This window comes from Ctenopharyngodon idella, chromosome 24 (genome assembly GCF_019924925.1).
Source record: "Ctenopharyngodon idella isolate HZGC_01 chromosome 24, HZGC01, whole genome shotgun sequence".
Classification (NCBI taxonomy): domain Eukaryota; kingdom Metazoa; phylum Chordata; class Actinopteri; order Cypriniformes; family Xenocyprididae; genus Ctenopharyngodon; species Ctenopharyngodon idella.
In genome coordinates this window covers 11,748,229-11,761,014 of record NC_067243.1, presented here as the reverse complement: position 1 = coordinate 11,761,014, position 12,786 = coordinate 11,748,229, and the positions used below count along the sequence as shown (strand labels likewise).

General features: G+C 36.2%; 1 protein-coding gene across 7 annotated transcripts in view; it reads left to right on the top strand.

Moving 5' to 3' along the window:
• The window catches only part of LOC127507115 (cytosolic carboxypeptidase 4), a 232,046-nt gene that overhangs the window by 207,310 nt on the left and 11,950 nt on the right, over positions 1–12,786 (top strand). For all 7 annotated transcript variants that reach the window (XM_051884020.1, XM_051884017.1, XM_051884019.1 and 4 more), the window contains one exon: positions 4,068–4,231. In XM_051884020.1, coding sequence (XP_051739980.1) covers positions 4,068–4,231 — 164 coding nt within the window. The remainder of the gene's footprint in view (positions 1–4,067; positions 4,232–12,786) is intronic.

Sequence of the window (12,786 nt, the reverse complement as noted above, 5' to 3'; positions counted from 1 at the left end):
TTTCACTACATAATACCAAAACAAAGTTAATTCCTAATAGGGCTGGACGATTAATCAAAAAGTAATCGAAACTGAAATTTAGAACCTCTAACCGATGTAATTTTCCCATGTCGGTTATTTCGGTTTTTTAATCCTGTTGATAATTTTCCCCTTAAAAACATACTACTGCGTGTGAAGTCACGTGACTCCACCCCATCCAGTCAGCAGCATGGAAGCAACATAGAGGCGAACTCAAACGCCGAGTTAACACACACAGAGCCCCGAAGTGAGATCACTTTCACTTTAGTCTTCACTAAAGCTTGCCAGTTTGGACATTAAAGTGATTTTAGACCATCGGATGTGTATCATTATATTGAGCTACTGCGCTAATGCATTGTGGCACACAAACACTCATACAGACAGTAGCTGCACATCACATCAAGATCGCACGCACAGAGAGGAACGCAAAAACTCGTTGTCAACGCTGTCCTGTGATTTATCACTAAAGTAGCTTAGAAACTCAAAAGTTATAGCATATATTTTTCTATTTTTGAAGTAACTACTTACAACCCACAACTTCACAATTAATACAGAGACGGTATGACTAATTCACACGCAGTCGCTCTCTCATTAATGCATTCAAATAAATGTACTGGCACTGTGCTAATTTATCTGTATCTGATTCACAGCGAGCAGAAATCTGTAAGAAATGTTAGGTACCATAGATAAAATAACTGCTGAAAGTGAGCTGTTATGTCGGAGCACTCTTTCATTAGGAAAAAATATCCCTACTTTAATAGTCGAGCATATTTACAGTACAAACCTTGTCAGTGAACTATGAAGGCCAAAAAAACAAAATGAAAATAATCGTTCATTAATCGTAATCGAGGTAAAATGTTCAATTAATCGAGATTTTGATTTGAGTTCATATCGTCCAGCCCTAATTCTTAATGTAGTTGGATGTAGATGTGTTCAGCTTCTTCTCCAAACACAAAAGCGCGAGTGTTTTGACATGAGCGATTGCATCCAAGCGGAAGTTAAAAGGGCTGTGCGTCAGTTGAAATGATCAGTGTGGCCTTCTCAATGCAAACATGGTGAGAATCGATTTTCGACTCCAAGCAAACAGCCCGGGATCTATGCATTCTACACATGTAACCCCCCGGTTTGCCTCTAAATAATTGAAGAGCGATACCCAGAACACACTGCCGCACTCATACTGAGCAGTTCTCCCTTGCTTTCGGCACCTCAGCGTCTCATTGGCCGGTTAGAGGGAGGCTGCGGGTAAACGTCTGTTTATGTTTGGGCCCGTCTTGACAGAGTGAGTTTGTGTCTACGGTGTGGACGTGTGTGTGTTTTTGTACGCTGTGCCTCTCGATCAAGTAAAGGTCAGGTGTAGGTGGGTGTGCCTGGTGTTGCTCACCCATCATTCTCTTCCTTACACGGCTTCCTATTAATTTGGCCGCTTCCCCAGAGTGTGGCGAGACTCTTAAGGTATTAGCGCCGACGCTAGCTCGCTTCTGACTCATCTGGCATGCTGAGTTCATAACCAAGACTCACTTATCTACAGCGAGAGAAAGAAGGGAGTGCTGGGTAGTAACTGATTATATTTAATCTAGATTACGTAATTAGATTCCAAAAATTAAATACTTGTAATTAGATTACATTACGTTTTACAATACTCATAATCAGACTACAGTTTCTTTTTTTTTTATTGATAATGGGATATCCTGACATATTAATTTATAACAAAATGAAATTCTTTCTCTTTGTATTTTTATATTAATATGGTACAAGATTATCCTATTCATATCAATGTGATAAACAAGTTAGGTCAAAAGTAATCTAAAAGTAATCAGAAAGTAGTGTGATTACATTACCTAAAATGTGTAATGTAATAGATTACAATTTTCATTATGTAATTTGCCTTCAGTAACGGACTGCAATTTGTAAGTAGTCTACCCAGCGCTGGATGAAGGTTTCACATTGGGTGAAAGATATAGACTAAATAATTGTGGCTCATCTAAAAAATTGTGGCACCTTTTTCTCGCTTGATTTCTACATGGCTTGAGTGGCGGTGATGCACTGTGTCCCTGCGAGGTTGCGGCGATTGCTCATAATGAATCATCTCTAATGTTGCAGCCAAACGGGGATCAATCTCACCAGGCCGAGGTTGCAGTGAACAAAAGGCTCCTGGGGATTTGCTGACGCACTTTCTCAGGGGAAGCGTGCAGCGTTCACACGCTAATAACATGCTTGAGCGAGCAGGTGCAGCTGCTTCTTGCCGAAATAATCTGTAATCATTATGTTGTTATGAAAGCCGTAATCTGACAGAAAACTGAATGTTGAAACAGACAAGGTTAAAAACTTTATTTGGACAAGAATCAATATGATATAGAAAAAAAAATTGTAATCATGACTGTTTTCATGTTGTTTGACTGGTCGTCTTATGACTGACTGCACATAGTTGATGCATTATGTCTTCATTGGATTTCTTTTTATTATCTTAAGAGTTTAGGTTAAAATATACATGTGTGTGTGTGTGTGTGTGTATATATATATATATATATATATATATATATATATATGTATGTATGTATCTTATATGCATATATGTATGTCCTATAAAACATAGATGAGCAGATAAAAGCTCCACAAGCTTGCTTGCTTTGGTTTCACCAGTGAGTGGAGCGCTGAAGAAACATGGAGTCACTGCAGATTTATTGATTTTGTTAACCTGCAGTAATCCACAGCTCATTGAACCACTGGGTCAGGACTTTGGGTTATTGCAGGGGTTTGTGTGCCTAGAAAAGCGTGAAAGTTTCAATGCCTGTGCGGTGTTTGTTTACTAGTGGCAGAAAATATTGTTAGTGTCTGGATTTCCATTAACGGTTATTTCTGGAACAATGCATTATATGAGAGGAGAGTTTGTGCACAGCGGGAAGTTGTGTAATAACATTGTGGTGTCAATGCAGAATCATTTTGGGACCTGACTTAATGCTACTTTCAGCAAAATTTTAGCAAAAGTGCTACAAAAAGGCTGCAAATACAGAGGCCACACAAGATATCTGGACACTCAAGTCTCACTTAATGTTACTAGATTAAAAAATATCCAACCAAGTAGCATCTGCAAAAAAATAATGCTAATAATAATGTTTTTTTTTTTCTCCATGAACCTTTAGTTTTACCATCTAAAGTGTTGATTTTGTTCTGTATTTTGTTTTGTTGTTGCTTGTTTTGTTTTTTTTGTTGTTGTTTCGAAATATTGATTTTGTTTTTTTTGTTTGTTTTTTGTTTTATGTTTAGGTTTTTGTGTTTTTTGTTTTGTTTTGAAATGTTGATTTTGTCTTTTTTTGTTTGTTTTTGTTTATTTTTGTTTTGAAATGCTGATTTTGTTGTCTTTTTTGTTTTTGTTAGTTTTGTTGTTTAGTTTTTTGTTTGTTGTTTTGAAATTTGATTTTGTTGTCTTTTTTGTTTTTGTTTGTTTTGTTGTTTAGTTTTTTTTGTTTGTTGTTTTGAAATATGATTTTGTTGTCTTTTTTGTTTTTTGTTTAGTTTTTTGTTTTGAAATGTTGATTTTGTCTTTTTTGTTTTTTGTTTGTTTTTTTATGTTTAGTTTTTTGTTTTGAAATGTTGATTTAGTTGACTTTTTTGTTTTTTGTTTTGTTATGTTTAGTTTTTGTGTTTTGTGTTTTTTGTTTTGAAATGTTGATTTTGTTGTCTTTTTTGTTTGATTTGTTATGTTTAGTTTTGTTTTTTGTTTTGAAATGTTGTTTTTGTTGTCTTTTTTGTTTTGTTTTGTTATGTTTAGTTTTTTGTTTTTTTTTGTTTTGAAATGCTTTTGTTGTCTATATTTGTTTTGTGTTTTGAATCTAACAAGCTTGTTTTGATTGACTTGTATTTTACTGTTATTTTGTACTTTAATTCAGTGACATTCATGTATTTTAAATTCCTTAAATGTTCACGGAGCAAACGCAGAAGGGTCACTTGCGAAACGGCTCTAGAATTAAGAGACAAGTCTGTAAATGTTGCTTGACAGCCCCCATCAATCAGTCTGTCAATCATAAATCTCAAATGTTTTCACCTCGCAGGGCTTGCAGACAGGGACGCGGGAGCTGGAGGAGATGGGAATGAAGTTCAGCCAGAGTCTTCTCACCCTCAGGAGGAACTCCATCCATTATAACAGCCGTCTGATCCAGCACGCGCCTGCCCTGCTGGACCTGGACGACAGGCTGCTCGACCACAAATCCAATAAGTGAGTTTTAAATGAAGATATTTTGACCTCAGACACATCTCAGGATTCAAAACTTGTCAAAATAGACCACAATAAAAAGTTGTTCTAAATCAAATTCAGATGATTCAAAATTGCGAATACCACAGAGTCTAATTAGACACATGGCCTTAAACAAAATGTTAAAAACGAAGGATATGGGAATCATTGTCTACTCCCTTTTAAACATACGAATATTAATTTGAAAGATAAATCGTTTTATTTTGCTATACACAAATTACTTAGCTGCATTTTATTATTTGAAATTAGCATACTAACAGACACTTTTTTTGTTAGTATATGCACATTCAGCTGGCCTTGTGGGATTTATATTTGATAACTATAATTGTCTGTAACTATATTATGATAACGATTCTGCTTCGGTGGAGGAGAATGAAAATAAGAGCTAGATGTGCATTTCCTAAAGGAATACCAGTGCAAGCCCACAGCAGCAAAGGAATAGCATTAACGTTTTTATTCAAATTAGCATTTGGAACATTATAGAGGGAGAGAGAAATTGATGGAGGTTCTCCAATTATGGTTCACTTTTGTCTGATAAAAAAACTTAAGGAGGTCTATAATACCAAGGAGAAAGCTATCCGCTATGTTTTCCAGTCATCACAAAGGCACTTGCGATTGTTTTACTGTATTTGTTGCTTGCAAAGATTTGTATTTATTTGCTTTTATGTTATTATTTGATTAGTTTTTTTTTTTTTTACATGGCAACTTTTAAATGGCTATCAATAGAGCATCAGTGTAAATCAATGTGAAATTAAACAGTTTTATATTAAATTATTAAAAAAATTGTGAAAACTAAACATGCATAAATGAAAGGCTGAAATTATCTACAAAACAATGTGTAGATGGAGTATATTAGGTGGTTTGAAGCGGAATTAATTTGAGAAAAGTGTGAGAAGATAAAGAACTAGATTAGCATGTCCTGAAGGAAATATCAGATTGCAAGGGAGCAAATGTTGAAGTTTTAGGTAAATTAGATGTTACGATTTGGTTCTGGGTAAATGAAATGCCTCATCAGATGCATTTTGTTGCTTTCATGACTTTCTCGTCTAGTTTTCTGTCTGCAGCTTGTGTAGATAGTTAATTATGTGCGAATTCAGTATGTAAATTAATGCAAAAAAGACAACCAGTTGCAATGAGTATGCAAATAGAACAATGACATAATGACTTTCGGTTCGATTTTGCTTAGTAATGTTAAAACAGAATGAGGAATGTCTGTGCCTTCTAAGCTCTATACCACGTGATATGATATGAGATTATTGCCAAAGTGACCTTGTTAGTGACCTTTAAGAGTCATATTCCAGAGATGCTGTTGCCAAGTGAGGCAGCCATTTTACTTTGGCTTTTTAAACATGATCTCGAGCTGTGGGACGTGGACAGAGACTCATTTAAAGTGCATCAGCTCCCTTTCAAGTTTTCAATTTGCCACTAAAGGGGTTTCCTGGGAGCACTGCCACTTTCTCTGTTTTCCTTTCGTCTCCAGCTTCTTTCTTGTCCACACACACTCTTTCTCTCCCTCTCTCTCTATTTTCCATTCCCCAGCATCCTTAAGTTAAAATTCACTTAGAGTCTTGATTTCTGTCATGGAATGAAATGGACCAAAGCTAAGCTATTGATTTCTACGAAGTTCAATTAAATCCCTTTTGTGTGCGTTTTGAATTGTTACATCTTGTCCACACAGACCGCTCAGTGTTCTGAGGAGATTATCCCACCTCCCTCTTTTCTCCAGGATTTCACGCCGTTCCTATTGTTCCGCTCTTCTTCTTCCCTTTACTGAAGAGAAAACTGTAAACTTGACTGGTGCTACCCGAGAGTATTGCGTAACTCAGTTATGCGCAACTGCAGAATTCTGCTTATGAGCCTTGTCTGGTTCAGCTAAGCTCTTCTTAGGTGGATGTAAGACGTAGCTCATCATTTTTTTTGCTTTCATAGACAAACAAATAAAGTCTTTGACTGAAATAACTGCAACATTTGACAAATCATGTAAAAATTTGGGTTGCACGATTTATACAATTTATATTAGTTAGCATTTTTGTTCAGTAATGGTCAATATTTGATATATAGCATCCGATTTTAAAGGGTTAGTTCCCACAAAAATGAAAATTATCCCATGATTTACTCACCCTCAAGCCATCCTAGATGTACATGACTATCTTCTTTCAGACAAACACAATCGGAGATATATTTAAAAATATCCTTGCTACAAGGTTTATAATAGTTGTGAATGGGGGGGGGGGGGGGGCACATTTTGAAGCCAAAAAAGGGCATCCATCCATAATAAAAGTAATCCATACGGCTCCAGGGGGTTAATGAAGGCCTTCTGAAGCGAAGCGATGCGTTTTTGTAAGAAAAATATCCATATTTAAAACTTTAAAAACTAAAATAACTAGCTTCCGACAGACGGCCATACGCATCGATTTACGGTGAAAGAGTGAACTCTGAACTCTGAAAAAAAAATGTCAAAGGATTTCAATATAAGAGAAAAGGAGCTTGATTTTGTTGCAAAGCCCTATTTGTCTGAACCGCGAGAGGCATCTAAGCTTACGATACTCCTACATTCTGCGTCATACGTTACGTCAAGGGTTACTCTTGTGGCGCAAGTCGACTTGCGCAGTATGCGTACGGTCATCCGCCAGAAGCTAGTTATTTGAATATATAAAGTAATAAATATGGATATTTTTCTTACAAAAACCCATCACTTTGCTTCAGAAGGCCTTTATTAACCCTCTGGAGTCATATGGATTACTTTTATTATGGATGGATGCATTTTTTGGGGGGGGGGGGCGGCTTCAAAATGTGGCCCCCCTTTCACAACCAATGTAAATTTGGAGGAGCAAGGATATTTTTAAATATACCTCCGATTGTGTTCATAAATCATGGGATAATTTTCATTTTTGGGTGAGCTATCCCTTTAAATATTTATTTTATGTTTATTTGTATATTTATTTTTATGCATTCTTTTATATTTATTGTTTTTATATTTATGATTTTTATGTTTATTTTAGCTGTACCATGCCCATGACCCAACATAGGACAAGCGGCTTGTTAAATGGATGGATGAATGTTTATTTTTATATTCATCATTTTATATATTTATTTTTATTTTATAAATCTTTCGCAGATCACATTTTTTTCATACTGTACATTATTATTGTGATGGCTAAATTCACTTGTAGCATTTATTTAGACAAAATGGTATAACATTTTAATGTCAGCCATTTATCAATTACAGGCAATAACATGAAAATAATTATCAACGGAAAAGTATTGATCCTTTTTCTTTGAAAGGAAATAAATCGGTTAATAAAGACACTAAATAATGAAAAAGTCTGATGTATTTAAGGGTTAGAGTTTGGTGTGTGTGTGTGTGTGTGTGTGTGAGAGAGAGAGAGAGAGACCGTATATATTAAGGATGTCTTTTCTGCTTTAAGGTCTGTAGTGATTTGATCAGTTTCTTTTGACAGCCAACACAGCAGATGACAACAGATGGATATCACTTTCCACTCAAAAGCAGTGACCGCCAGCTTCACAGCTCGAGTCATGCTTTTTGTGCTTTTTGCGAGTCAGTCCAAGACAGCCGGCTCTACTGACGCCACGCATCCAAAATCATCCCAGACAAAGTCATGTGTATGGTTAATTCACCTCAAGCCCCAGACACAAAAGAGAAGCGAGCGCTTCAGAGCTGACAGGAAGCCCTTTTTGTTTGTGACTCCTCTGTGAGGGAAGCAATTCACATTCAGATAGATGCTATTTTCCTGCCCAACACTTTTGGTTATGCACTTCTGAATGAAAAGTAGCCCGACAGAATGCTCAATACCTGCTAGAAATGAAACCCTGAACACTCTGGCTTACTTCATATTCAAGTCTATTATATCTTTTGTGTCAAATATTCAGATTTTTTTGCTTTCATAGTAAAAAAAAAAAAAAACAACAGAATTGCCTATCAAATAATAAAGCATGACTTTTTTTCATGACTTCTATCAAAGGCTGAGCGTCGAAATTAAAAGGTTTAATTTTTATGTCTGACCCCAATTTTAGTCTCTTTAGAAACGCTTCCTGATGACGTCACTTAACAGCAAGTCTTTTCTTATCTAATGAACTAAAGACGTCCAAGAAGCCGTTTTGATGCCAGACCCCTCAGAAGATAACAAGCTCTCATAAAAACGGCTTTGAATGTCTCCACACCTTTCATGACATCTTACATTACAGCTTGACACATTTGTTCAGTTCTTTCATTACGCAGTTTGGAAATGAGTCCCCACAGTATGTTCTGGCTCGCACTGTAATTCTTCCCGAGCTCGATTTCTTTCTTCCCCCACATCAGAGCGCTTCGCCAAAGCCTCGAAGTTGAAAGCTTAGTCAACCGTGAATCGCATTCAATTGTGAGACAAAAAGGGATGTTTAAAAGTGTAAACAAACAAACAGACGGGGCTCTAATAATAACAACAGCAATTGATTATTATAATTTTTAATATTTCCTCAATAATTCTAGCTGAATTTACATGCCAATTGGCCCGTTTTATCCATTTGCAATTGTCCTCAGATTCACCCAGCACCTCCAGCTATTCCAACAATGAAAATTGAGCCGACTTGTGAAACTTATTCCATCAAAAGTTACCACAAACTACATTAACTTGTTAATCCACTCTGAAATGATGGTCGCCCTTCAGGAAATTGAGGAAGGTTGAACCTGCCAGTTAGCTCGCTTCATTTCAATTTATTTAGACCATTTAAGAAGTCTTTAGAGAGAAATAGGCATGTGTCATGCTGCTTTCCAAGGCAGTCTTCATTATTTAGTTATTTTTCTGAGGGAAGACAGGTTTATGAGTTTAAATATTAAATGGTATTTACCTTATTAGGCCAGTTTTCACATTTTTTGGTCATATTCAATTAATATTTTTTGGTCATAGGTTCAGAAAAAGAACATTTTTGTATAAATACCCCAAATCTTCGTAAAATGAGATGAAAATGTCTTGTATTTGCTATGGAATTTTGGTTCAACATGTTATTTTTTTATTTTATTTTTTTATGTAATTTTTATTTAAAATTTGTGTGTTTTGTTTTATTTCCCATTTTTTTCTGTAAATATTTATTATCAAGCCTGCTATTTAACGCATTTAGTTTTATTATATATATATATATATATATATATATATATATAATTAATTTATATATATATATATATATATATGTATATAAAATATAAAAAAATGCAAAATATATTTTACTTAAAAATTATGTTAATTCATATTTTGTATATTTATTCAATTTGTCATTAATTACTGACCCTCATGTCGTTCCACACCTGTAAGACCTTCGTTCATCTTCAGAACACAAATTAAGATATTTTTGATGAAATCCGATGGCTCAGTGAGTCCTGCATTGCCAGCAAGATAATTAACACTTTCAGATGCCCAGAAAGCTACTAAAGACATATTTAAAACAGTCCATGTGACTACAGTGGTTCAACCTTAATGTTATGAAGCCGACAAGGGTACTTTTTGTGCGCCAAAAAATAAAATAACGACTTTATTCAACAATATCTAGTGATGGGCGATTTCAAAACACTGCTTCATGAAGCTTCGAAGCTTTACGAATCTTTTTGTTATCTTGCTGGGAATGGAGGCCTCACAGAGCCATTGGATTTTATCAAAAATATCTTAATTTGTGTTCTGAAGATGAACGAAGGTCTTACAGGTGTGGAACGGCATGAGGGTGAGTAATTAATGACAGAAATTTCATTTTTGGGTGAACTAACCCTTTAAGTCTTTTTATATATAAAAATTAATTACATATTATATATACCATATTTTGTTTTTATATATATAATAATTTTATATGTAATAATTTATATGAATATATTGCATATGTAGTGGATGTAGTGGAAATTTCTTACATAATTTTGCATATGAGGGGTTGTTAATTTTTCATTGCATTTTTGCAATTTTTTTGCAGCAATTGTATGTGCTAAAATCTACTTTTTAGTCCTTTCATTTATGCATGAAATGGCATCTTAAGAATTCATTTCTAAATATTCCACCAAAATCACTGAACCGATCGACCGCAGGGAAGCTCCGCTAATTGTTTTGTACCTCTGAAAGTTTGCCAGAACTTCATATTGCTTAGTTGTTTAGTTGCACGTTTAATTATTAATGCACAATTGGACAGACCCTCCAAAAGAATCATTATAAGCATACTTAAAATTCCAAGCTGCTGTTCCCTGTGTTACAGTCCCCGCATGAACAGGCTTGATAGCAGGATGTGTTGTAAAATGAAACTACCTCTGCACATCTTTTACTAGCATGCGTTCAGACGCAGAGACAGAGAAGGGAGGGCAAGATAAGAGCTTGAAAAGTGGGCTGCAAACAGCTTTTGAGTGGCGTTGATTTTAATGCCTTCTAGGAGATATTTGCTGGCAGATCTCTTATGAGGTGTCTGTAATAGTTTGTGAGAGCACACACTGTAAACAAGAGCTGCGTATCCTTGTGCAGCGGTGGCCGTCTCCCAGGAGAGAGCTGATTGAATCGCTGTCCCCTGCCGTCACGCAGACACGAACACTCCCTCGCCCGACATGCGGCACGCAGCTTGCCCCTTCTAATCTGCAAATGAAATTATTTCTGGAACTTTGGACTCCATTTTTTTTTTACTCAGTCATTTTTCCTGAGCTTTTTGAGGAGCCTGACATTTTGTTCAGGGCAGGACATTTGTGGTACATTTTCATGAAATTAATGCATGCGATTGAGGTCTTACAATGCCTGTTGATTTTTTTTTTTTTTTTTGACATTTGTCCTTTAAGTATATATATATATATATATATATATATATATATATATATGTATATGTATGAGCACTGCCAGGTGAACCGAATAACACTAATTATCTCTTCATCACGGCACCTGTTAGTGGGTGGGATATACAGTATTAGGCATCAAGTGGACATTTTGTTCTCAAAGTTGATGTGTTGTAAGCAGAAAAATGGGCAAACGTAAGGATTTGAGCGAGTTTGACAAGGGCCAAATTGTGATGGCTAGACGACTGGGTCAGAGCATCTCCAAAACTGCAGCTCTTGTGGTGTGTTCCCGGTCTGCAGTGGTCAGTACCTATCAAAAGTTGTCTAAGGAAGGAACAGTGGTAAATGGTGACAGGGCTCGTGTGGTCTGATCCAACAGACAAGCTACTATAGTTCAAATTGTTCAAAAAGTTAATGCTGGTTCTGACAGAAAGGTCTCAAAATACACAGTGCATCGAAGTTTGTTGTGTATGGGGACATAGCCACAGACCAGTCAGGGTGCCCATGCTGACCCCTGTCCACCGCCAAAAGTGTCAACAGTGGGCATGTGAGCATCAGAACTGGACCACGGAGCAATGGAAGAAGGTGGCCTGGTCTGATGAATCACGTTTTCTTTTACATCACGTGGATGGCTGGGTGCGTGTGCGTCGCTTGCCTGGAAAACACATGGCACCAGGATGCACTATGGGAAGACGGCAAGCTGACGGAGGCAGTGTGATGTTTTGGGCAATGTTCTGCTGGGAAACCTTGGGTCCTGTCATCCATGTGGATGTTACTTTGACACGTACCACCTACCTAAGCATTGTTGCAGACCATGTACATCCTTTCATGGAAACGGTATTCCCTGGTGGCTGTGGCCTCTTTCAGCAGGATAATGCACCCTGCCACAAAGCAAAAATGGTTCAGGAATGGTTTTAGGAGCACAACGAGTTTGAGGTGTTGGCCTCCAAATTCCCCAGATCTAAATCCAATCAAGCATCTGTGGGATGTGCTGAACAAACAAGTCCGATCCATGGAGGCCCCACCTCGCAAACTTACAGGACTTAAAGGATCTGCTGCTAACATCTTGTTGCCAGATACCACAGCACACCTTCAGGGGTCTAGTGGAGTCCATGCCTCGACGGGTCAGGGCTACATAATTAAATCTTAAAAAAATAATGAATTTATTTAAACTGATTACATTTTTATACATTAGTATAGTACATTTATTAGTATATTATTATTATTATTATATATAGTATATTATGTCATTACTTTTGCTAGTTAGTTTGCAGGTTTAAATCTTTTAAGTCACAGTGTCATAATTCTGTAAAGAACATGGTATTTCAAGAAAGGTAAGTACAATTTAAGTACTATTATCTGACTTATCCGTACTTACTGCCACCAAGTAGTTCATGTGAAACTGTAATCCATTGTAAGTAGTTTTATTTATATATATATATATATTTTGGAGCAGGGCTTTACCAGGGGACTTGAGAAGCAATTACATGCCATGTGGTTGTGTACACCTCTCTCCAGATATACTTACTTCATTTTTAAGTGTAGTTAAATCATGGTTCTGCATTCTAAGGAGCTAAAATATCAGTAATGCAGAGGTGTAAATTATTTGAGTAAATGTAATTAGTTACTGTACTTAAGTATCTCTTTGGCTACTTTGTAGTTGTACTGAGTATCAAAGATATTGGCAACTTTTACTCTCTACTTGACGACATTTTTGATCAAGTAAATGTAC